Here is a 23,443-nt window from a genome sequence, read left to right on the forward strand (position 1 = left end):
GGGGATCTTATTGAAACATATAAGATGATTAGAGGTTTAGATAGGGTGGATAGTAATAGCCTTTTTCCTCTGATGGAGAAATCTAGCACGAGGGGGCATGGCTTTAAATTAAGGGGTGGTAGTTATAGGACAGATGTCAGGGGTAGGTTCTTTACCCAGAGGGTGGTGAGGGATTGGAATGCCCTGCCTGCTGCAGTTGTAAATGCGCCTAGTTTGGGGGCGTTTAAGAGATCCGTGGATAGGTTTATGGACGAGAAGGGATTGGTTTAGGTTAGTGGGTCATTGTTTTGTAACTGGTCGGCGCAACATCGTGGGCCGAAGGGCCTGTTCTGCGCTGTAATGTTCTATGTTCTATTAGCAGGGATGCTGCCAGTTTGACTGGAATCTAAGGCACCAGCATTTATTTGACCATTTTGTGCAGATTATTTTTCCCTTATCTTTTGGATCTCTTTGCAGGACATACCATTTGTCTGCTCAGAAGTGATTCTCCCTTGGCTTTTTGTCATTTTGTCACTTAATAAATGGCAGCTGGCCATTTTGGAGAATGGTCTTTTGACAACGCAGCCATCAGCGCTTCTCTGTGAAGAGGCCTTGTGTCAATTTATTGCGGCACTCTGCCAGCAGACATGAGAGCAAGTCCGGGGCTGAACTAGTACACCCGTCACTGCAGCTGTCCCATTTCTCCGCCGGATAATTACCCTTTGCTTCTCTCTCTCTCCCCTCCCCCAACAGAGAACAACCCTGACAGCATAAAACAGCACAAAGTGTCACGACACCAGAAAGAAGCAGTTCTGACTGCAGAATACATGGAACTTAAGGAGACAGGGAATTTGGCATGAAGCAAGAAAAGAAAGACAAGACCTTATTTTTTCAAGAACAAAAAAGCTTTTGAAAGAGACAGGACCGAGCAGAATCTTTGATTCATTGGCACAGCAATGTACACCCGAAAGCACCCTGACAGCATGCTCCTATGGTGTGCTTTAATAAAGATGTCATTGTCCAAGCGGCATAATGTCAAAAGTAATCAATTCTGTGCAATCCCAAACTGCCAAATTACAGCTACTGACACCTCCGTGCAATTATGCCTTTGCCAATAATATGGCAATAACGAACGTTTTAGGAGCAAAGTTAAGACTAAAGAGCTGCAGCCGCAAAATTGAAGAAACAGGAATGCAAATGAATTGAAAACTTTAAATTGCTACCACCACCTTAACAGTGATCTCTTCCCTATTTGATGAATACTAAAAAATAGCTTTTAGTCACTCACAAGGACTTGAAGCTAGGCCTCCTCAACTTTGGCCACTTTCGATGCTGCTGTAGCCTGGCAACCAGGTAGCAGGAACAAAAAGAGGCAAATATCAGTCAGTTAGATTTTAAAAATAAGATTAAATTAGGTACATACATCATTTTCTGAATCTCTATGTAAATATCTTGATTTATTTTGGATGACTGTAGACTTAATGTAATTCTTTACCAGATAGGACAGGCCAATTTCATCAGCTTATATAAATTTTTACTTTTCCTTTGCCATCTATTTGAAAAGTCTTGCTTTTAGTGCACTTACTTCTTGCAGTCATCCTTTGTAAGCATGACCATGAAAGTTTTAAATCTTTTTTCTACCAGTTTAAGACCTCTCTGCACTACATTTCATTCTATTACTATGAATCAATGGATGTCCTTTCCCCAGGACCTCTCCCAATTCCTTTGTGTCTCTGGCTCCCAGAGTTGTTGCAGAATGGTCCTGTGTAGCATTTGCCAATCTGCTTATGCTGTGTATGGCAAAACTTTTAACCTCCACCCAGTACTTGCTGGACAGTCCTGTTAAGATAGGGTGCTTATTGTGTAGGGACTACAGAAGTAAACATACATTATTCACCTGTGAGAATTTAGTTAAGGCAATTTACTAAATTCATATTAGATCTGAGAAGATATCCTTCAAGATGCAAAAGGCATGTGAAACTTGCCAGTTATAAATAGACAAAAAGTTAATAAAATGATTTTATGAATGTGTTGAAGTACAAGCTCTGAAATTCTGATGAAAGTAGATTAGTTTGAGCAATTATTGGAAACAGCTGACATTAATGATGGAAGTGGAGATTATCCACTGCGCCAGTCCACATTGGCAAAGTCACCGATAATACATTCCAATAAGTCTGGCTATTGAGGGGCAATTCTCTGGCTCTGTTGTGCCTGGCTCAAATCCTGCTATGTTGGAAAAATTCAGCCAGAGGCCTAAAAGGGGTGCAAAACAGTTTTTGATCTTCTTGGGCCCTCCTAGCAGCTGTCATGAGGTTTATGCCCATCTAGGGTGTGACCTGATTATCATGGGCTTAAATATATTTAAATATACAGACACCAAATTTTCTGGGAACGTCATTATTTCCCCACCTGCTGGTGTGACATAAAGCTGGCACAAATCACTACACAAAAGGAGACCAGCATGATGACCATGCTGGGGGCTCAGAGGCCATTTGCAGCCCCTGGATGGTTGGGATCATCACAGGGCAGTGCCCAAGGGCAGGGCCCAGAGGCAGGGCCTGAAGGGGTGGGACCTGGAGGAAGCAGAGCCTGATGGAGGTGGCACATACAGGGCAATGCACTGGGAGTGCCATGATGCTTTGGGGGCATGGAGGAAGGGTTTCATGTCAACAGTCTATATGTTGTGCGCAAGGCGTGTGGCAGGGGCTGGGATCATGCCATCAATGATGGGAGGGTCCAAATGTTTTTGGGACGGTGGGAAACTGGGCTCTTTAAATTAAATTTGAGTTAAGGGTGCCCTTTATTAAAGACGCCTTGATCTGTGTGAAGCCAGGCTTGTGAGAGTCTTTAGACCCCATCTCTCACATTGACAGTTCAAAAAAATGGCAATGTATGGGAGGACCTTATCACAAAACCGACCCTTTTCTCTGGGCAGAAGCTCGCTGGTTTTCTGACACTGCCATCTTTTGGGAAAATTCCACCCTATGACCTTTGGTTCAGGGTGGGAGCCATGAGAGTCTGATCTGGTGGAATTTAAAGTCTCATTTAATTGTCACAGAGAGCATTTCACAGAAAATTTAACTGTAATTGTTATGAGTGGAATTCTCATTAGACTTCAAAAAGAAGTTAATAACTTACTTGCAAAAATTCACAAATGTATTGGGAGTGCAGTTTTCACTTTGGATACAATCATTAAATCTGGGCACAAATTTCACTCAAGGTTGCTCTAGTTTTCTAGCTAAAGTTATGGTTCAGGTTTTTGCTCAAATTAACTTGCATACTCACAAATGTAAATTTGTCCATCAGCCAAAATAGTAAGGCAGTTCTTTAGAATGTAATGGCATCGGAATGGAATGAATTGGCTGGCATGGTTAAAATTGGTAAACGTGTTTAATTTTATTAATACAGCTGAAAATATAGGCATTATCCACCACAGGTGGGCAACCTGATTTAAACAACTTGAAAAAGACTAAAATATTCATAGAGCTCCATTTGCTAGCTACATTGGTGTAACTAATCAGTTTCTTAGTAATTCTTTTTATATTTTAAAGTTTAGTATCCATTAGTGTTCTTGCACCTAAAATGGTCTTGATTTTAAGAGACTCCTCAAAACATTTGCAAATGGGTCAGTTAGCGGGAACAGGCCATGGCGATTCGGGAGTGTGATCGGCTTTGTGAGTTGGGGGGAGGTGTTTTAAACCAGCCAAATGATTGCAGAAAGGCAATTTATGCTCAAGGTTACTCAAACTTAAACTTCTTCAACCTTCTTCAGGAGAATTGCCAATGCAACCTAAGCAGAAACTCCACCCCAATGATCCGTCAGTGTGCTGGTGTGTGTGATCTATATTATGCGTGTGCATAAACATATGTCTGATGCAGCGACAGACAAAATGATAGGAATCAATTTATCTTGACTTCAAAATCATTCTCAGCTTCAATAACTGAACTGGGACCACATCAAGAAAAAATTATTCGGATTCCTGTGGTACCCAAAAAGCAGAGCTGAGTACAACAGATGATCTGAAATAAGATTGAGCTGTTATTTGTTAAAGGATGAGTTATCATGCATGAAAGAATGCTGAGTGCAATGCACAAAAAAGAAAAAACAAAAGCTTCAATGGGTGAGCTCATGCAATTGGTTGGAAAGAAAGTTGTTTAAGAGAATAAAAAGTATGGATACCTGTGCTGATCAAAGCTTCCTCCATCTTTATTTCCTGATTAGGAAAATACAAGAGTAATTTTTGTTAATGATTTTAGAATGGTAAATTATTCACAATGTATCTGTCCATGCATTACCTGAAGAAAAATGTAATATGGTTAAAATAGAGAGAAAAAGTAATCTTCACACAAGATTTAATCAGTACAACATGGCTGGGGAATCAAGAATAATAGGGAATAAAAACAGTCTTGTACCATTGTAAACTAGTTTCATTAGGAAGTTAAGTTTTTATAGGCACTTTATTCGGCACTGGGAATGTATAGAAGGCAACTAGAATAGATCTGTCTTTGTGCAAAGGTGTAAAATGGATGGTAGAGAATCAACGGCCAGTTTAAAATTTCCACTGCTTTTTATCTCCTTTGCCTTCAACAGACATAAATGTTAGGGGAGATGTAGAATGAACTGATGATTGACTATTGCCTATTTTACTCTTCTGCCTAAAGTCAAACTTATCCCTAATGACACTAGTATCTGATCTTATGTTCAATATTAGCTCTGGATAATGCTAACAGAATTACAAACAATTCACAATATTAGTATTTCTGAAATTGTTTGACAATTAAATTTCTGAAGCATTTTTGTTCTCAATTTTCAGAATGGAATAATTATCAGTAGCTAATCTACAAGCAAAAAACTAACCTACACAAATTAGTTACTACATGCACTTAATACTAAAAATTGCCTTTGTCCAAGATAACCATAGCCTGATCTCCCCTTTGAGGGGGAGAACTGACAAATGGTGAGTTAACCTGAGGATCACTACACCTCAATTGAGGGGCAATGTTGAGAAGGCAGATCTTTATGAATAATGTCAGTCAATATGGGAATTGAACCCATGATGTTGGCATTGCTCTGCATCACAAATCAGCTGTCTAGCCAACTGAGCCAAACTGAACCTGTTTAATACTGTAGTATACATCTCAAAGAAAAGAAGTTCCACTAAGTCAATCTTTTTCATTTAAATGTAATTCACCTGTTCTGCCTAACTACGTACAAATTAAATTAAGGAAAATCGATGTAGGACAGATAGATACAGTTCAAGTTGGTTTGCAGTCTATATGTGGATTAATAGTGACATTTTTTCTGAGAGAATAATGCATGGAGTGGGGAGAGTAGAGTCTATTTGTGGAAAATGCTTCACGATATGGATCTGAATAATCACTTTAGCAGTATGGCACTTCCAAAAACATTCAATACCAGCTTATTACAAATCTGATCTAAAGTCAGTAATCTGTATCCAAACTGGTTTTAAAAATGTATTCGCTGGATTGCAGGGCTGCTGATGAGTGCACCCGTTCAGGCAGATCCTCTGGCTGAAATGCGTGGATGTGTCAAAGACGTGGTCATGTTAGTCTTTGATTGGCTGAAAAAATCTTCAAAATCACTTTTAGAACAATGGAAAAACAATATTTTAGAACTTGCTGCATCCTCCAAAGCGCACAGTGGAACCACAAAAAGAAATTAGAGAGGGTGCAGCTAGGTTAGATACAACTCAGTAAAACTAAATTAAATGTGAAAAAAGAAAATGGGGATGAAAGGCTTCAAAAGTCATCAGCTGCCATGAGATTAAATAACAAGGAAGGTTGGGGATTAGAATTCTCTTGCAGCAATACACCCTTCTTGCTGCTCACCAGCTATTTTCTGACCCAGTGATACTGCCTATTTTTTTCCTGAATCTTCTGATCCTTCCTGAAGTAGGCACTCCCCGACAAGTCCAGTGAATGCGGCAGAGTCGGGGGAAGGAGAAGACATAGCCCCTTTTTACAACAGTAGCTGCTGTATTCAGGTGTGTTTTAAAATGTCTTTTAATGCATGAGTGTGGTGAATGAGTGAATGGGCAAGTGAGTGAGGTGCGGATGAGGGTGAGGTGGGTGGACAGGTGGCTTGAGGAGTAGTTGAGCAGTTGTGGTACAGTCAGATGGAGAGGGGGGAGTACGATTGGATCTGGTGTGGGGGGAATACTTGGGTGGTCGGAGTGTAGTCGGATGGTTGTGGGGTTCTCAGGTCTTGTTGAGGGCAAATGTGGGGGGTGGTTGGGTCTGTTTGGAGGGGGATGGTTGGGAGGTTAGTCTGATCTAGGAGGTGTAGTCTAGAGGAAGTGGTCAAGGCTGGTGGGGGTGTCGTTAGGTGGTCAATGAGTCAGGCGATACCCAAGCGAGGGGTTAGATGGGTGGAGGGGGGGTATTCAAGTCTTGTTGGGAGATAGGAGGATGGCTGCAGGATTGGTCGTGTCTGCTCGAGGGGATTGTCACGTCTGGCTGGGAGTAATCGAGTGGTTTGGAGGGTAGTCAGTTCAGAGGATTAGTCAGTTGTGGGGTGGTTAGGTCATCAGGGGTTAGTTAGTAGAGTAGATGGGTGGTCAGGAGGGAAGTCTGGTAATTAGGGAGTTGAGTGGTTGGGCATAGTTGGGTGCTGGAGGGGCATGGTGCATTGGTTTTGAGGCAGAGGAAGTCGATTTGGAGAGTTTTTGGATTGTGGTGTTGTCAGCTGGTTGGAGGATAATCTGGTGGTCAGTTGGGTAGTCAGGCCTGGTCGAGGGAGCAGTCAGTTTGGAGATTTAGTCAGGTGTGAGGTAGTCAGGTGGTTGAGAGTAGTTAGATGTTAGGGGTAGTTATGGGATAATCAGGTCGTCTGCAGAGGGCTATTTAGGGGCTCAGTTGTGTTTTTTAGTTGAGTTACCCAGTTGTTAATTCAGGTTTCAAACTGTAACATTCCCTGAGGAACTGTCTAGGCCTAGTCTCTGCCTTGAGCTCAGGGTTGGAGACATTCGTGGAGGGTCTCGGGCAGCAGGAAATCAACCCATTCAAAAGTTAAACTTCCTGGACATGTCTAGCATCAGGATTTCCGCCAGATCATAACACATTTCCCAATATATACGCTACCTCCGGCAATCCGAAGATCAGGAGATTTGGCCCAATGTCTTCTTTGAAGAATGACATCGGAGTGCTAATTCTCACCAGGACAATTGGTGAAATCTCAGTTTAAAGGTCGCCATTTCCAAAAAGGCAGCACTCCCTGCATATTGTACTGGAGACTTACCTTAGACTAGCATTAAAAAAACAGAGGTGTAGATCATCAATTGAACTGCTTTCTAAAACAAAAGCAGAAAGTGCACATTTTCAAGTCAGACAGGAAACCAGGAATTAAGATATTGAAACAAAAAACTTGCTGTTCTTTGCTGAGATCCATATGGAAACATGCTATACACTGGATTCTCAATATAGGGACAATTTAGTGAAATTGTAAACTTTATGTTGCTTTTAACTCAAGTGTATTGTAGAAATTCTATCCATTTTAAACACTGCGATCTGCAGTTCTTCATGGAAGTTTCATCAAGAAAATAAGGAAAGATGGGAACAAATTACAAGGAATGCGGTTTCAGGAAAACCACACCAGCCAAATCCTTTGCTGATAGATATTGACAATAATAGCAGAAAATTCTATTTTCTTCAACAGTTTCTCTATGGCAGTCTCATGATGAAGAGAGTTTGCTTTGTCATTTGACAATCACACTGATTACCTGTTTCCACACTCTTGGTCCGTGGAGTGCACTGCTTGTGTCCTTGGCAACTTCTCAACTCCATTAACTGTATGTGCAACTGATTAAGAATTTCCCGTTCAACCATGTGTACTATGTTAGTCAACTGAAATCACAAAATCAAAATAGTGATCAGCTTTCTCTCTAATGGGGGCGCCTGTCCATGCTGCAGTTTATAACAATATTTTGAGGTGCGCAATACCAGAACCAAAACCCTAACTTTGAAGTTAAGATAGGAAGGATCTAATTTTATAAAACCATTGATGATAACATTCAGAGTACGTGCAAGACTGAGCATAGTCTGTAGCAACAGGTAAAGGACACATTGGAATACTTTAAGGAGGGTGGCAGAGTAGCATAGTAGTTAGCACTGCTGCCTCACAGCTCCAGGGACCTGGGTTCGATTCCAGCTTTGGGTGACTGTGTGTTTTTACTCCGGGGGTTCCGGTTTGCTCCCACTGTCCAAAAATGTGCAGGTTAGGTGGAATAACCATGTTAAATTGCCCTTTAGTGTCCCAGGATGTGTAGGGTAAATGCGTGGGGTTACAGGGATGGGGTGGGCCTGGGTAAGATGCTTTGTCGGAGAGTTGGTGCAGACTTGATGGGCTGAACAGCCTCCTTCTGCACTGTAGGGATTCTAGGAAGAATATCTAGCGTCTGAGAAACTAATTTTGCTACCAACCAGAGTGATGAAATGTATATCTGTTGTCTCCAAAGACTATTATCATCTTACGTGAAATAGGATTGGGAAACACAACTCTTAAAAGCATCAAACAATAGAGGTGTTTTGAATCAGTAACTGGTACAAAGAAAGACTTTGGTTTCAGGGCCTGGACTTTTCTTCAAGAAGCCAAGACGATAATGTTTCCAACAAGCCAATTCAGTCTTTGGGTAAGGGGATCTTTCTGTACTCATGGGGGATGCTTACTCTCAGGTGACTTCCAGTCCAGGCAGTGTGTAATGGAATTGTCACTGGAGCACTAGAATATGTGGGAGGCAAAAATAAAAGGAATAGAAAGTCCCTTATCCTTTTACTGAGTGTCTTAGGTGAGACTAAGGCCACCATCAGGTAAGTTAGTAAGACAAAATGGAGGGTAAAGTCTTACACTAGGCTCTTGCCCTCCATTTGAAACATCTGGGGCATTACTGTTGCTACCCAGGCCTATCACCTGGTTCCAGAGGCAAATGGGAGGGAAACATCCCTATAGATCCCAGCCAGCAGTGGCATTCCAGGAAGAAAACAGCGGCCAGGAGTGGTCTGAGTGAGGATGAAGAGAGGGAAATTACAATCACAGTGGAGAGGTAGTGATAACCATCACCGATTTTCCTTGTTGTTTCCAATGTCACCTCACCCATCTCTCTGGTTGGTTTTGAAGCCAGGCTAATGTATACCAATATGCTCCACATCCTTAAGAATCACGTCTGTGGTCTAAATAAGACAATGATCATCCTGTTCCATAGAGTATTAGATTATCTAGGTTAATGGTTACGCTCCCTAAGTTTCATTTGCATTCTGGACCAGATATTTATAAAGGAAGTTTTTAAAGGAGTTAAAATAGTAGTAATAGTGATGACACAGTGCTTACAGCATAGAAATGGGCCATTTAGCTCAACAAGTCTATATGTCAGTCTTTATGCTCTACATGAACCTCTTCCCACTATACCTCATCTTACCTTATCCACATATCCTTCTACTCCTTTCTCTCTCATGTGCTAACCTCACTACTTACAAGTGCTGAAATTTTAGTGAAACAATAACTTATTTCCTTGACGTATTCTTTAGCAGGGTTGGGGGTTTCTCAATTTGCATACGATATCAAACTCACAAGGACACCTTGGTCAGAGGAACTTGGGGACTAAAAGTTAGGAAAATATACAAATAAATTCACTCCCTGAATGGTATTAAAATCACTCAGCAGGAAGGTGAAAGAGATCCAGTGTCTTTGATAATTCATTGCTAAACATGCTGAATCACAGGGAAGCAGCAATCAACCAAGCAAGTGGAATGCTGAACTAAACAGATTAAAGCAGTGGAGTAGAAAACAAAGGAATCCGTGCATAAAATATGCTTTGGCCAGTCTTAACGACTGAATATAGTTCTAGTCACGGAGTGATAAAGGAACATTCCAATCATGAAGACAGTTCAAAAAACAACTACAGGACTATGTACAACATCACAGTTAGAAGGAACTTGGTCTATTCAGCATGGAAAGGGAAGGTAGTCAATGGGATAGTAAAGGCAAATTTGAAATACAGCTTAAAGACAAAGCATTACACCAGGGCATAGCATCAAATTATGCAATAGTAAATTAAGGATTATTGGCATAATGTTCACAAATAATCATCAGCATACAGTCTGGACTTCCAGGTAGAGGGGTGAAGACAAAATCATTGTAATTGTTCAAAGAGGAACTTGATGCCATGATGAGGAATTATAGCGGCTTGAAATGTTATATTTTACAGGAGAAGACATCTGCTGGTGTGACAAAGGTGTGGCAGAGGTGAACCCAATTTAAACCTATAGAAGAGCCAAAATCTAACTAAACCAAAAAGTGGTTAAGCTCACAGGCTTTGAATCACCACAAATTTTGTCTGAAATATTAGCTTTGAAAAAAAAAGAAAGGATTTTTAGACAATGATATTTTATTCTCCTACCTGTATCTTGAGGCCCTTACTAAGATTGATTTGGCTTATTTCCATATATGTAGAGCAAATGTGAGATATGTGGGAAAAGGCTAAATGAACAATGATGAAGACTGACAAGCAAGTATCCTTCTGCCACAGTCTACAAGCAATACTGATCCTGAGAGAATATATTAGAAGAGATTGCTGAATGAAGCAATGATTCATTGTCAGTGCTGTTTGTTGACACTGTGCAATCACATATCTTTTGGGACTGAGGGGGCGGTTATCTGAGGTGGGCAGCAGAAGCTTGGAAAACATGGTGGATTTCCTGACACCAATGTAAGCAGGAGTCTGAAGGGCTGGCTAGAAAAGACCCATGAACTGTCATCAAGAGAGGAGATGGTATCATGAAGATAAAAGCCAGTCCCAGCTGCCTGCTGGATCCGAGTGCCAGCTAATCGGTGGGAGGGCAGGGCTGCTGGTATCTGTGCATCTTGCAGATCTGGAAGGAGAGCTTAGAATCTCTTGGAAGTCCAATGCCATGATTCCCTGCAATAGTTTTTCAGGACTTGAAGGCTAGCAGTCAAAGCATCCACATTGAACAATTATAGAGCTTGCCCTCGCTGGGTGAGGAAGGTGTGGGAGAGGGGGTGGATGCAGTTGATCTTTCTGCTGTCATTTCTTCCAGATTGTGCCACATTATGTCAAAGTCCTTCACAGATAATTATACTAAGGGTGACACTTGATGGTGGTGTAACCCCCAACTCATTGGGAATCATAGTGGGTGGAAATCCTGCCCCACCTCACTACCAGCAGTGCAGTGGCACCATTGGTTCTTGATGGCTTAGGTTTACAAATAGAAGAAAGGGCTGAAGGGCCTTCCTATGTTGTCTCTCACGGTTATTGTAATTTTAAATTTCAATGGACAAACAAACAAAATCTCCTTACTTGATATGGATCACTGTTCATGTCAAAATACTCGAGGAAACCTGTGGCAAATTCGCAGAAGAGGATGTTGTGAGTCTCATTGATGGTTCGCAAGCACCAGTAAGTGTTATTGTTGGAACTTGTACAGGCACAGAAGGATCCTACTGTTAATGAAAGAGAAAAACCTTTGTCAGATTAATGTCTAAACAAGAACACAATGGCCGCGACTGTCCGGCCGCATCACACCTAGTACGGGTCAGACTAGGGTGGGGCAGGGTTGGAGAATTGTAGGTGAGAGGTTTAGGCCATTCAGTGTCAGTGCAAAATCCTATTGCAATTCTCCCAATCACCTTTTTTTTGGGGGGGGGGGTGCGCACCATGGAGGGGGTCACAATGTGAAGAACAAGAAAGGGGTCAAGAAGGGGAGGGGAAAAGAAAGGGGACCCACTGGGAGGGTCCCAATGTCCATGATCTTTGTTAGGGAAACATGTCTTTAATGAGGGGAGAGGTCCAGATGTCTGTGAGAAGAGGGAAGGGCATCCTCTCTTTCAATGGGAGGTCCAGATGTCTGTAGGAAGAAGGAAGGGGGTCCTCTCTTTCACTGGGAACTCGGGGGTCCTCTCTTTCAATGGGAGGTCCAGATGTCTGTAGGAAGAAGGAAGGGGGTCCTCTCTTTCACTGGGAGCTCGGGGGTCCTCTCTTTCAAAGGGAGGTCCAGATGTCTGTAGGAAGAAGGAAGAGAATCCTCTCTTTCACTTTGAGTTCAGGTCGCCCTTTAAAAATGGTGCCTAATCTCTGTGAAGCCGGACTTGCCAATGTGTTTCGGGCCCTCCCCTCTAAGAACTGATGCAAACTTGGCTCCCTCCCAAGAACTGATTAAGTGTGTGAAAATTGCTGCCAGTTATACCCCCACTTGCCTTCTCTTTGCATTGAGGGCTCAGTCCTCAACCACCCACCCATCAAATGCACTTCCACCAATGGTAAACCCAGTATAAATTTCTGAAGAAAAATATCCAATTGAAAGGATGGCCTGAAAGTTCACTGTTACAGAATCATTTTCAGACAATTTGATTCACAAGATATTTTATTTTGATTGTAATTTAGTTTCTTTTTAATTACAGTATACTGTGTGAATGAAAATGACTAAGCGATCACTGGCTTAAAGCAATCACGAAGATCAGCCACCAGAAAGCTGAATTGAAAGGGACTTTTTTTCTTGAAGCAGTGGCTGGGATTTTTAACTCCTGTTCTTCTTGGGCGAGTTTGGTGATGGGAGCAAAATATTTTATATGGGGCCCAAATCATGGGCTGTAAGTAATAATAAATTTACATGTTATAATCATGTCTCTACACCTGATCAACCCTTTCCTCTTCCCCACTAAATAATCCATTTACAATGGGGTGAGCAGACACTGCTGTAAATTATAACTGGTCTCCCTTGGTGTGTATCTGGCAGGCAGAGGAGCTCAGGTGAGTTCACTGCTCAGGGGTGAGTGGGTCATGACTGGGCAAGTGCCCCCTGGATGTTGCGTGGGGTGAAAGATCCATTTTAACCTTTCTGTACTGGGGTGGCCTTTAAAATTGGCACCCTGATCTTTAAAAATGAAGTTGCGGTGGGGTGGGCACACACCTCTTGCTTTTTTTTAATGTCTCTAACAGTACGGTGGAGAAATCTGCTGCTGGTGCTACTTCACCCACCCACCACCACACTCTGCAAAAAAACGGTCAAATTTCACGCAAACAAACATAAAGAACCCTGCCAAAGGCTGCCGCAGCAAGGTGTGATCCACAATGATGATGGTTTACAGGACAGGGTGCAATGTTATAATCTGATGACTGAGTTGTCATGTCGCACCTAATACAGAGTGAAAGCTGCCAGGAGCCTATAACACATTAGTAAAGTTCATTGAATCCCTACAGTGCAGAAGGAGGCTATTTGACCAATCAAATCTGCACCGACTCTCTGACAAGCATCTTATCATCACTATTCATTTAAAACCGATAAATAAAAGAACATGACCAAAGACATTCCTTTTTGTGCCCAACTGTCATACAGGAAGATAAAAGTTAACATAATAACAACAGTCTTTTGGACTTTATTAATAGAGCATAGAAGACAATAGGTAGGTTTGTGTATTTGGGCACAATAATTATTAGGGTGCAGGGTTCCCTTCTAGAAGAAACATGAGTTCCCGAGTGTGGATTTAGCAGAGTATTTCCAGAACTGATAGTGTACAGTGTGGATTTAGCAGAGTATTTCCAGAACTGATAGTGTACAGTGTGGATTTAGCAGAGTATTTCCAGTATAGATAGTGTGCAATGTAGATTTAGCAGAGTATTTCCAGTATAGATAGTGTACAGTGTGGATTTAGCAGAGTATTTCCAGTATAGATAGTGTACAGTGTGGATTTAGCAGAGTATTTCCAGTATAGATAGTGTACAGTGTGGATTTAGCAGAGTATTTCCAGTATAGATAGTGTACAGTGTGGATTTAGCAGAATATTTCCAGTATAGATAGTGTACAGCGTGGATTTAGCAGAGTATTTCCAGTATAGATAGTGTACAGTGTGGATTTAGCAGAGTATTTCCAGTAAAGACAGTATACAGCGTGGATTTAGCAGAGTATTTCCAGTATAGATAGTGTACAGTGTGGATTTAGCAGAGTATTTCCAGTATAGATAGTGTACAGCGTGGATTTAGCAGAGTATTTCCAGTAAAGACAGTATACAGCGTGGATTTAGCAGAGTATTTCCAGTATAGATAGTGTACAGTGTGGATTTAGCAGAGTATTTCCAGTAAAGACAGTATACAGCGTGGATTTGGCAGAGTATTTCCAGTATAGATAGTGTACAGTGTGGATTTAGCAGAGTATTTCCAGTAAAGACAGTATACAGCGTGGATTTAGCAGAGTATTTCCAGTATAGATAGTGTACAGTGTGGATTTAGCAGAGTATTTCCAGTAAAGACAGTATACAGCGTGGATTTAGCAGAGTATTTCCAGAATAGATAGTGTACAGTGTGGATTTAGCAGAGTATTTCCAGTAAAGACAGTATACAGCGTGGATTTAGCAGAGTATTTCCAGTATAGATAGTGTACAGTGTGGATTTAGCAGAGTATTTCCAGTATAGATAGTGTACAGTGTGGATTTAGCAGAGTATTTCCAGTATAAATAGTGTACAGTGTGGATTTAGCCGAGTATTTCCAGTATAGATAGTGTACAGTGTGGATTTAGCAGAGTATTTCCAGTATAGATAGTGTACAGTGTGGATTTAGCAGAGTATTTCCAGTATAGATAGTGTACAGTGTGGATTTAGCAGAGTATTTCCAGTATAAATAGTGTACAGTGTGGATTTAGCCGAGTATTTCCAGTATAGATAGTGTACAGTGTGGATTTAGCAGAGTATTTGCAGTATAGAATATGTACAGTGTGGATTTAGCAGAGTGATTCCATCTGCATCTCTATCTCTCTCTCCCTGTAAGATATTCCTTAAAGCTCTTTGGACAAGATTAATTCATGTGACTTGGGTCTGATTTTTCACTCCTGAGTAGGCCTCCCTATCCGAAGCTGGCCCCTCTACTGAAGGATATTATGAGTGGGGAGATAGTAGCTGCTACTGGTATGACATCCACACGAGGGCTAGTATGGTCACTGGTGAATGATGGCAAGAGAAATCATGGGATGAGGGTGGGCAGCAAAGGCAGAGCAGTGGGTTCCCAGCAGGTGCTCCCTTTCCAATGCTGGATCCGTTGGTGAAGCACCGAGTATCTCCTAACAACACAGGAGTCCTAAGTGTGGACAGAGTGTGCTGAAGCATTCCTCCTCGTTCGTACTGCTTTAAGGACCCAACAATGTTTCACCAAAGAAGCACAGGATCCTTACAGTGCAGGAGGAGGCCATTTGGCCCATCTGCACTGACTACAGTCCACCCAGGCCCTATCCTTGTGATCATACAAAAACAAATGCTGCTTACAATTCCAGTAAGGTGGTGTCTGCCAGTGTTCATTATTGTGTGTGAAGCAGGTGAGGCCAGGAAGGCTGCAATCATCTCCCTTTCTCAGACGTTTCTTTATTTTACGATCCTTCTTCTTCCTCCGATTCTCCTTAAACAGTTGCAGTTTACTGTCTACCTCCTGAGCCGCTTCCCTGAGAAGATCAAGCAATGGAGTTGTAATCCTATTGGTCATTTGATAATCTGTATTACATTTAACATCAAGTTACTCGAATAATACCATGGCCGCAGCTTTCATTCCTTCAGTAAATGGTCTCTTGAACAATATGCATTGATGTTGTTTCTGAGGAGTAAGTGCTGATTTTAATATGAGCTATGAGAACGGTGGACATGAGCTTGTGTGAGTGGGAAACACCCACAAGGGCGGCAGCGCAAGGGTCTGGTCATTTCAATTCTCTGCTTTGTTATCATCCTCCAGAGTGAATGCCTGTCAGATCCTACTGGCAATAACTAACTCATTGGGGTTGAGGTGGGCAAGGGGAGGCCAGGGGAATGAGATCAGGTCTGGTCCAAAATTTTCTTAAGGAAATAAGTATTTGTTCTACTTGTGGAAATGAGAAAAGATGTAGCTGGGCATCTTCTTACCATCTTCATGGGAATTGTTGTCATTGGCGGATCTAGCATTGGGTGGCAAGGAGCAGCACACCCTAGGTTTGAAAATATTCTGATGGGTTCATTTGGCAGGAGTAGAAGCTCTTGGAAGCCTCATAAGGAAATCTCTGGCCTCCCCATCTCACATTACCATAGATTCTCATGGTGGAGTCTCGTTCTGCTCCCACTTATCCTTCTTGCTTGATTTGAGTGGAAGGAGGGTCTGAATGATATTAATAATACTGGGAAGTGAAAATGCCCTAGCTCTCACATCACTGAATTGCCAGTTCCACACAGATCTCCCACCTTAAGTTACATCTGGACTATTGAAGCTGAAAGAGAACTTGGTGGATTAATGTGGTTTCACCTCTGGAAACTACATTTAAATTCAATCCAGGGTGATGGGCTTTCTCTATGGTTTTTAGAGTTCTATTTCAAATTAACTTGTGCAGACAATGTTCTTAGTGGCCATAAGCCAACCACAAAACCTTCCATAACTTGGCAAAAGTTAACCCCTCTTGCAGAGGGACACCTCTTCACAAGAATGCCTTATACCTAGAAAGATGATACATAGGGATGTCTTCCTTTGTGTTTTTGGTTAAGGCTGGATAAAAATTTAATGTGTGCATTGGGCAGATACAGATTTGCTGGTCACTGTAGTGTAAGGGTCGGGTATACACAAGGTTAATGTGGGACTGAGCATAGTACCGCCCACACAATGATGTAAGAAGACACATGACCCAGAGCGAGAGTCAGTGTGGTGTTGGCTAGAATTGTGTTAAGACTCAGACATGGAGTTAGCTCCTTGCCTGTATCTTTTACTGTATAAGTATATAGTTACAAATAATAAAGACTTGCTATTAACATACAGAAGACTACAAAGACTTCCTTAACAGGCAAGTTCTGTAACCAACACCATTACAACATGGTAGCAAATGGGGATCAAAAAACCCTTAACTCAAAAGAATGCTGAAAAGTCTAAGAAAAAGCAATTCTTCAATGGTTTCTGAATTGAAAGTAGCTCCCAAGTGAAACTACAAACTGAGAAAATTTGCCAGAAAATGTTCCAGATAGGACAGCCTAGAAGTTAAAGATCAAAGTCTTATTGCAACAGAGGACTCAATAGGATCTCCCTCGGAAATCCAAATTCAGTATGCAGAGTCCATGGCCTACACAGGTGACCTAAACCTTTTTAACTTTCAGGCTGCAGCCAGTCCCGAAAAGCCCCTTTCAGTATTTAATTCAGAGGCGTCACTTAAACGAAACCCATCACTAATCCCTATCCCTGACTCTGAGCCTCAACACACGGCCACTGAGTTGAAAAAAATGACAAATAGTTAATAAAGATTTGCTGTTAACATACAAAAGACTACAAAGACTTCCTTAACAGGCATGTTCTATAACCAACGTCATTACTGGATACAAAAAAAGGTTCTGTTATCAAACTATGTACTTTTCAAAAAAAAATATGGAAACTGTAGTTGGGAACAGTGAGAGGATAATGTGATTTAAATCATTTTAAAAGGTTGACACAAGTTCCAAGCCAAGATCTTGCATGTTCCATTGATGTAACTATAATCACCACAAACTTACGGTCTTGAAACAGGCTGTCACCTACCTGAAGGGATGCAGATGGTTGTTCTTGTTCTTTAGTTTCCCTTGGTTTCTCATTCCTTTATCTCTACCAAAATAACTACATTGAATAGAAATAAAGGAGCATCACCATTTGTGACTATTGCATCTCAAAAGAGTTAAGACGCTATAGTGAGATCAGCTCAGAGGAAAAACTAACTAAATGTCTTGGTATCAATTCTGACTTCAGAACTATGAAAAAATTAGATGGGGTGACACGACCCACTTATTTCAGTTTAAGCAGGTGTTTAACATATCCCATCATTTTTCCAAACTCTTTGAACCAAAACACCTTGTAACAGACTAGGAGAGATATGGTTTGGATCTCATGAGTTCCCAGTATTGACCATGTACTTCAGGAGATGTGCCACAATGCAAACAAACAATGCCAGAGGTAATACACACTTTCGATTAGCAAGTCACTTCGTCGAAGGTGGACCTGGTGGGAAGTAAGAGAGAACCACAGGAGGCCAGGCATTGTTCAGAAGATTGCCACAGTGCCAGGAAGAGGTTGTCCTGTTCGTTCCATTAAAAAAATGAGCAAATGCTTCTTAAAATGATTTTTTTCTCAGCAACCTGCAATAATCAATTTAACGACTGCTGGCAGAGCCCTCATTGCTCACTTCTGTCAGATATAGCAGGATTCTAACTCACTGAGTGAAACACCAAAATGAAATTGTGGTCCAAAATGCAACATTGGCCCCTGGTATGCACTTTATAAGTAAGATTTGGACAAGCATACTGTTCAACTGCTTACTGGTACGTTCTGGATAAATGGGACAAAGGGACAGTGACTACATTATGACTCTTGACTTGTTAGCCCCGTTTCCTTATGAAAATAGGGGCATAAAATCATCCCACAGTCCTGGATAACTATTTGGGATGATCCGAATGCTGCTTCTTGGAGTATAGGACTGATGATTCCTGCCCCATGATTCCCTGGTCTCAATCAGGATGTTTCAGGAGGCAGTGAGTGACTGATCCAGACATACAACAGAAATTTTTTACATTTGTTGATGATATCACATTTGGTGGTAGTCGATTTTCTAAAGTTAAAGTTTATCTATTAGTATCACAAGTTGGCTTACATTAACACTGCAATAAAATCATTCTAAAAATCCCCTAGTCGCCACACTGATGCCTGTTTGGGTACACTGAACTTAACATGGCCAATTCACCTAACCAACACATTTTTGGACTGTGGGAGGAAACTGGAGCACTCAGAGAAAACCCACGCAGATACAGGAAGAATGTGCAAATTCCACTCAGACAGTGACCCAAGTCGGGAATCAAACCAGGGGCAGTGAAGGGGGGAGGGGCAGGGGGGAATGAGGAGGGGGAGGAGGGGAGGGGGGGAAGAGGGGAGGGGGGAAGAGGAGAGGGGGGATGAGGAGGTGGAGCGAGAAAGGGGGAGGGGGAAGGGAGTTGGGGGTTGGGGAGAGGGGGGAGGGGGAGAGGGGAGAGAGCGAGAATGGAGGGGTGGAAGGGGGGAGTGAGGGGGAGGGAGTAGGGGGAGGGTGAAGGGGTGAGGGGGAAGGAGTGGGGAGGAGGATGAGGATGGGGAGGGGGAATGAGGATGGGAAGGGGAGGCTGGAGGGAGAGGGGCACAGGGGAGGGGGAGGTGGGATGAGGAGGGGGAGGGGAGGGACGGGGAGGGAACAGGAGGGTGTGGTATGAGGAGGGGGAGGGGAGGGGGAAGGGGAGAGGGGGAGGGGGGAAGGGGGGAGCGGGTGAGGAGGGAGCGGGAGGGGGGAGAGGGGGAGGGGGAGGGAGGGGGGAGAGGGGAGAGGGAGAGGGGGAGGGAGGAGGGGAAGTGGGAGGGAGGAGGAGGAGAAGAAGACATGGCTGGGCCAAAGGCTTCCTTCCTAACGGATGCCTGCTTAGCAGTGAGGCGGTAGCTGCCGACATGTTTGCTCCAATTCATTTTGGTAAATGCTAAGTAGCATTTCTCCATTTGCCTTCACAGCTGGAAAGAGAGCTATGCAATGCCCCCCCAGCTGCCCCTCCACTTGCCTGCCTGACCCCCCACCTGCCCAGGTCACACAGAGTGGCAGAGTCAGGGTCTCACGGGTCTTCACACATCTTCCTCCACTTTGCACTAGTCTTACCCAGGGGTAAGGCAGAGGAAAATTGCCTTTAATATTAAAAGGAGTGTTTGTGTTCTTATAGCATATGAAACATACAGACCTCTTCCTGTTGCAATCACATTCCTCAGGCTTTTTTCTTTTTAGGTGGCCTCTCACTTCTCTCAGATTCTTTATCTTGTCTTGAAGAGCTTCAATCTACAAATGAGAGCCAAAAAAAAAGGCTTTTCTCTTGTCACAATATCATTGGTCACAGTGATTTCCTATTCCCAATGGAAAGGCAGGAATTAACAGGGAAGTTTTCTGCTGGGCGAATGCCTTTGATTGGGCTTTATGTAGCACATTGCAACGGGAGACATAATGGCCAGGCCCATTTAATGTTAGGAAAGGCTCTGTATCAGTCTCCTGGCAGAGGCAACCCCCTGCCCCACCTCCTGCAGCCACTAAGTCAGAGGATGCTGTGGGCTGATGTGGGATTCCTGGTCGACAGCCAATTAGCCTCATTACTGAGCCAATGTGCACCTTTCATCCCTCAGTCCACTGTAATTTAGTTTTGGCTTAGGGATCAAACGGAGACCACAGCTTTCTTGTGCCCTTGGAAGGCTGCCCAACAAATCTGCTCTGTGCCTGATCGAGGGCATTGGGCATCGGTGTGGCAGCAAAGAGCCACACACTGCCCTTGCTGCTGACCTCCTTTCCCCTTGAATATGACCCCTGCCCGCTCCTCCCCTCTATCCCGTAGCCACAAACCTGCCATTGGTTTTGGTCTGCGATTCCATGTTGATCCTAGGCCTCTGGTAGATGCATTGCTGCCAGCAGCCATTTCTCCCACTGACACTGGCAGTATGAAGAGCTGCTGCCCTCTGACTGGCTGGCAGCTCGCAGAGGGAGGGATCTCTGCTGTCGGGGACCCCAATCACAAATCAGGCCCGACTGCCCAATTAAATGCTTGGAAGACACTTGATTCCATTAGGCGTCCCCCATGGAAAGGATGGAAGATTCCCTGCCAGTTGTCTGACTGATGGGCAAGACCCACAAGTGCCAGGCAGAATGCCAATGAGAACATTAGCTGTGTACTGATTTGAAAATGTCTAACCTCTTTGTCTATGTAGCTCTTGTGGTCCTTCCATGCTCTAGCTGACTGATACAGCTCTTTCTCACAATGCACAGTGTCATTGGCAAGAATGAAACACCTTCAGGAAAGAAACAAGAGAATCCAAGAGCGCATTAACGATACACACTAGAAATTTCTGTGGTAAAAGCCTCATAGATAAACAGCCAGGGGCGTGTTATAAATACCTTCAAGATACTGCTGCACTGGAAAGCTAGATCTCAAAGCTTATAGAATATAATTGCTGAGTGAGTAAGCCAGACTTACTTGTGTGTGACCTTGACTGAATCTAGCACTGATTCGTCAGCCTTACTGCTGTCCTCAGCAATCATTTCATTGCTCTCATCTCCCTCTTCAGCTGAGCGTTCCTCTTGGTAATAGCCCGTGCTAACATTTTTTGCCATCAGTGACTTGAGTTCTTTAATTTCCAGGTCAATGTCATAAATCTCACCTTCTAATTCGACTGAAATGGAGCGGATTGGTCGAGTGTGAATGAAACGAGGTTTAAATTCTGTTTGGAAGGGAGAGTACACTTTAATACAGATGCCACTGACAACATGAACACAGCTCAAAGTGTGACTGTGAAAACACGATGGGTGGAATTTTCCGGCCACTTCCGCCACCGGAATCTTTCTGTCCCGTCGACAAGACCCCTGCGGCAGAGGGTGCGAGAAACAAGAAACCGCATTGACAGCAATGGCACCGGAAGATCCCGCCTCCAGCCAATGATGGGCCACCTCTGCAGAGCACGGTGCAGGGGATGGGCAGAAAATCCCACCTTACCTTTTAACCTTGCCTCACACTGGCATAGCTACCCTCAATGAGGAGGACACTACCCAGCTGCTCAAATCACCGTTTGAAGAGAAGTTAGAACAACAGAAACCAAGATGTAGAAAGGTCAATGCAGTACTATCATTTACAGAAACCTGCTCTCACCTATTGGCTGGGAAAATTCAGGAGAATCGCTATATCTTAAAATTTACCTGCCTCTGTTCTTGCCATCGCCTTCAGCCACTGATTGAAAGGAGCAGTGTTGTGAGGGCTACAAACCTCTCCATTGGCAGCGGTACCCATCAGATGTCTTACACCACATGACCCTTATTTGTCCACTGATTGTGGTGGAGTTAAGCTGAAAGCTGAGGCTGAATTCAGATCCCTGAAGCTCTACTGAGAGCTCATTTTGGGAGGTCTATCACATGGGGCAACAGTCACTGTTCAATCTGTAGTGCGATGGGCTTGGGTACAGCCAGAGGATTTAGACTGACTGTCGACTTATTGATTAGCAACAGATGAACAAGATTCCACTGCCTGTAGAAAAGCAGTGAAAACAATATTTTATGCTTTCTTTGGCTAGATGAGTTTTTGACAAACATCATTGTGCTTAAAACTGGTTTATATGATACAAGAATTATCCACTTCTATTCCTTCTCCTGCAATGAAATATTAGATGGAGCAGCATTTCATTCCCAGGATTTCTAGATTTTAACATCCAGAATTATTCTTGTATTCAGCATTCGGTCTCACAGACCTGCATTACCCTAATTAAACCCACAAGTTAGCTGATCTTAGCTGCAGGGATGGGAAGAGAGGTTGAATCAGTCGTGTTTCCCAATCCAGAGCAATAGCTAATGCCTCTTGATGGAATGTGCACTTGTGGACAATGAGCACAGCTTTGATGCATTTCATGGTTGAACAGCCCGCACAAACCATCTGGGCTTCTGCACGAATGACGAGGAGTGGAATGCTAAAGAGCTGCAGTCACCATGAGAACTGCCCTCTGCAAAATCCCTTAGGACAGAAAGTAAGCAAGTTGGGAATGAGAGAACCTTTCTTCACTGCTCTTGTCAAAACTAACACCAAAAGCAGAAAAATAAAAAGCAGAATTCCACTTTCAGTACTGATATTAACATGTGCACCAGAAAACTAGTGCTGTGGCTACAACAGACTACAAGATGGTTATGTTTTAAACTGGTGCTTTGGCTGCAAGACACTACAAGATGGTTGTGTTTTAAACTGTCCCTTTTTATTCCAGGTAAAATGGAGTGTGAGACCTCCAGTAGTTCTGCCCGATAAGAAGCCAATGTGGCCTTATTGCCATGGGGACTGAGGGCTTGGGGCATGTCCTATTGAAACCCAACTTTTAGATTTACCTGCACGAGTAAAAGTAACTGACCTGCCTTTATGCTGATCTACAGACTGAGTTACAGACTCAGAAACCCTGGATAGAGACAGACAGAGACCCAGGGAAATAGAGATATAATTTACTGCCCTCCCCCCAAGGTGAGTTTGGTGGTGGGGGGCCTGCTTCCTGTAAAGACTACAATTTGTGGAGGTGAGGCATGATGCATAAAGGTGGTGTGGAATTATTAACAGTGTTAAGAAACTAATAAGGAATACATGGCCTACAGTTTAGTGTATTAATTGCCTACCAGGTAAAATTCCATCAATCTTGATTTTCATTTGTTATGACAAAGGTTTGAAATCTTGTCATGTGACTCCTTTAAGTAGGTCACCGGGAATTCCAATCTCTTTTTCTTAGTTATCAGTCTCTATGAGGATGTTAACAGCGGTGAGGGCCTTGTTCACAGGTGAATGGACATTTGAATAGAAGGTGTGTAAAGGGATGGTGAGAATGGATCAGCTGGCACAGAGCTCAGTATCAGCAGTGGGAGAGGTAAGTTGAACAGCAGGAGGATTTGGCACACTGGACAGGAAGGTGGCTGAGA

General features: G+C 43.0%; 1 protein-coding gene across 1 annotated transcript in view; it reads right to left on the reverse strand.

Moving 5' to 3' along the window:
* sulf1 (sulfatase 1) overlaps positions 1 to 23,443 on the reverse strand; it is a 416,345-nt gene that overhangs the window by 19,441 nt on the left and 373,461 nt on the right. The window contains exons 15-21 of the mRNA XM_080194115.1: positions 20,985 to 21,228; positions 20,703 to 20,799; positions 19,710 to 19,804; positions 17,509 to 17,583; positions 15,261 to 15,433; positions 11,310 to 11,452; positions 7,719 to 7,842 (exon numbers count right to left, since the gene is read on the reverse strand). Of these exons, the coding sequence (XP_080050241.1) occupies positions 7,719 to 7,842; positions 11,310 to 11,452; positions 15,261 to 15,433; positions 17,509 to 17,583; positions 19,710 to 19,804; positions 20,703 to 20,799; positions 20,985 to 21,228 (951 nt within the window). The remainder of the gene's footprint in view (positions 1 to 7,718; positions 7,843 to 11,309; positions 11,453 to 15,260; positions 15,434 to 17,508; positions 17,584 to 19,709; positions 19,805 to 20,702; positions 20,800 to 20,984; positions 21,229 to 23,443) is intronic.

This window comes from Carcharhinus amblyrhynchos, chromosome 8 (assembly GCF_965287045.1).
Source record: "Carcharhinus amblyrhynchos chromosome 8, sCarAmb.v2.hapA, whole genome shotgun sequence".
Taxonomy (NCBI): Eukaryota; Metazoa; Chordata; class Chondrichthyes; order Carcharhiniformes; family Carcharhinidae; genus Carcharhinus; species Carcharhinus amblyrhynchos.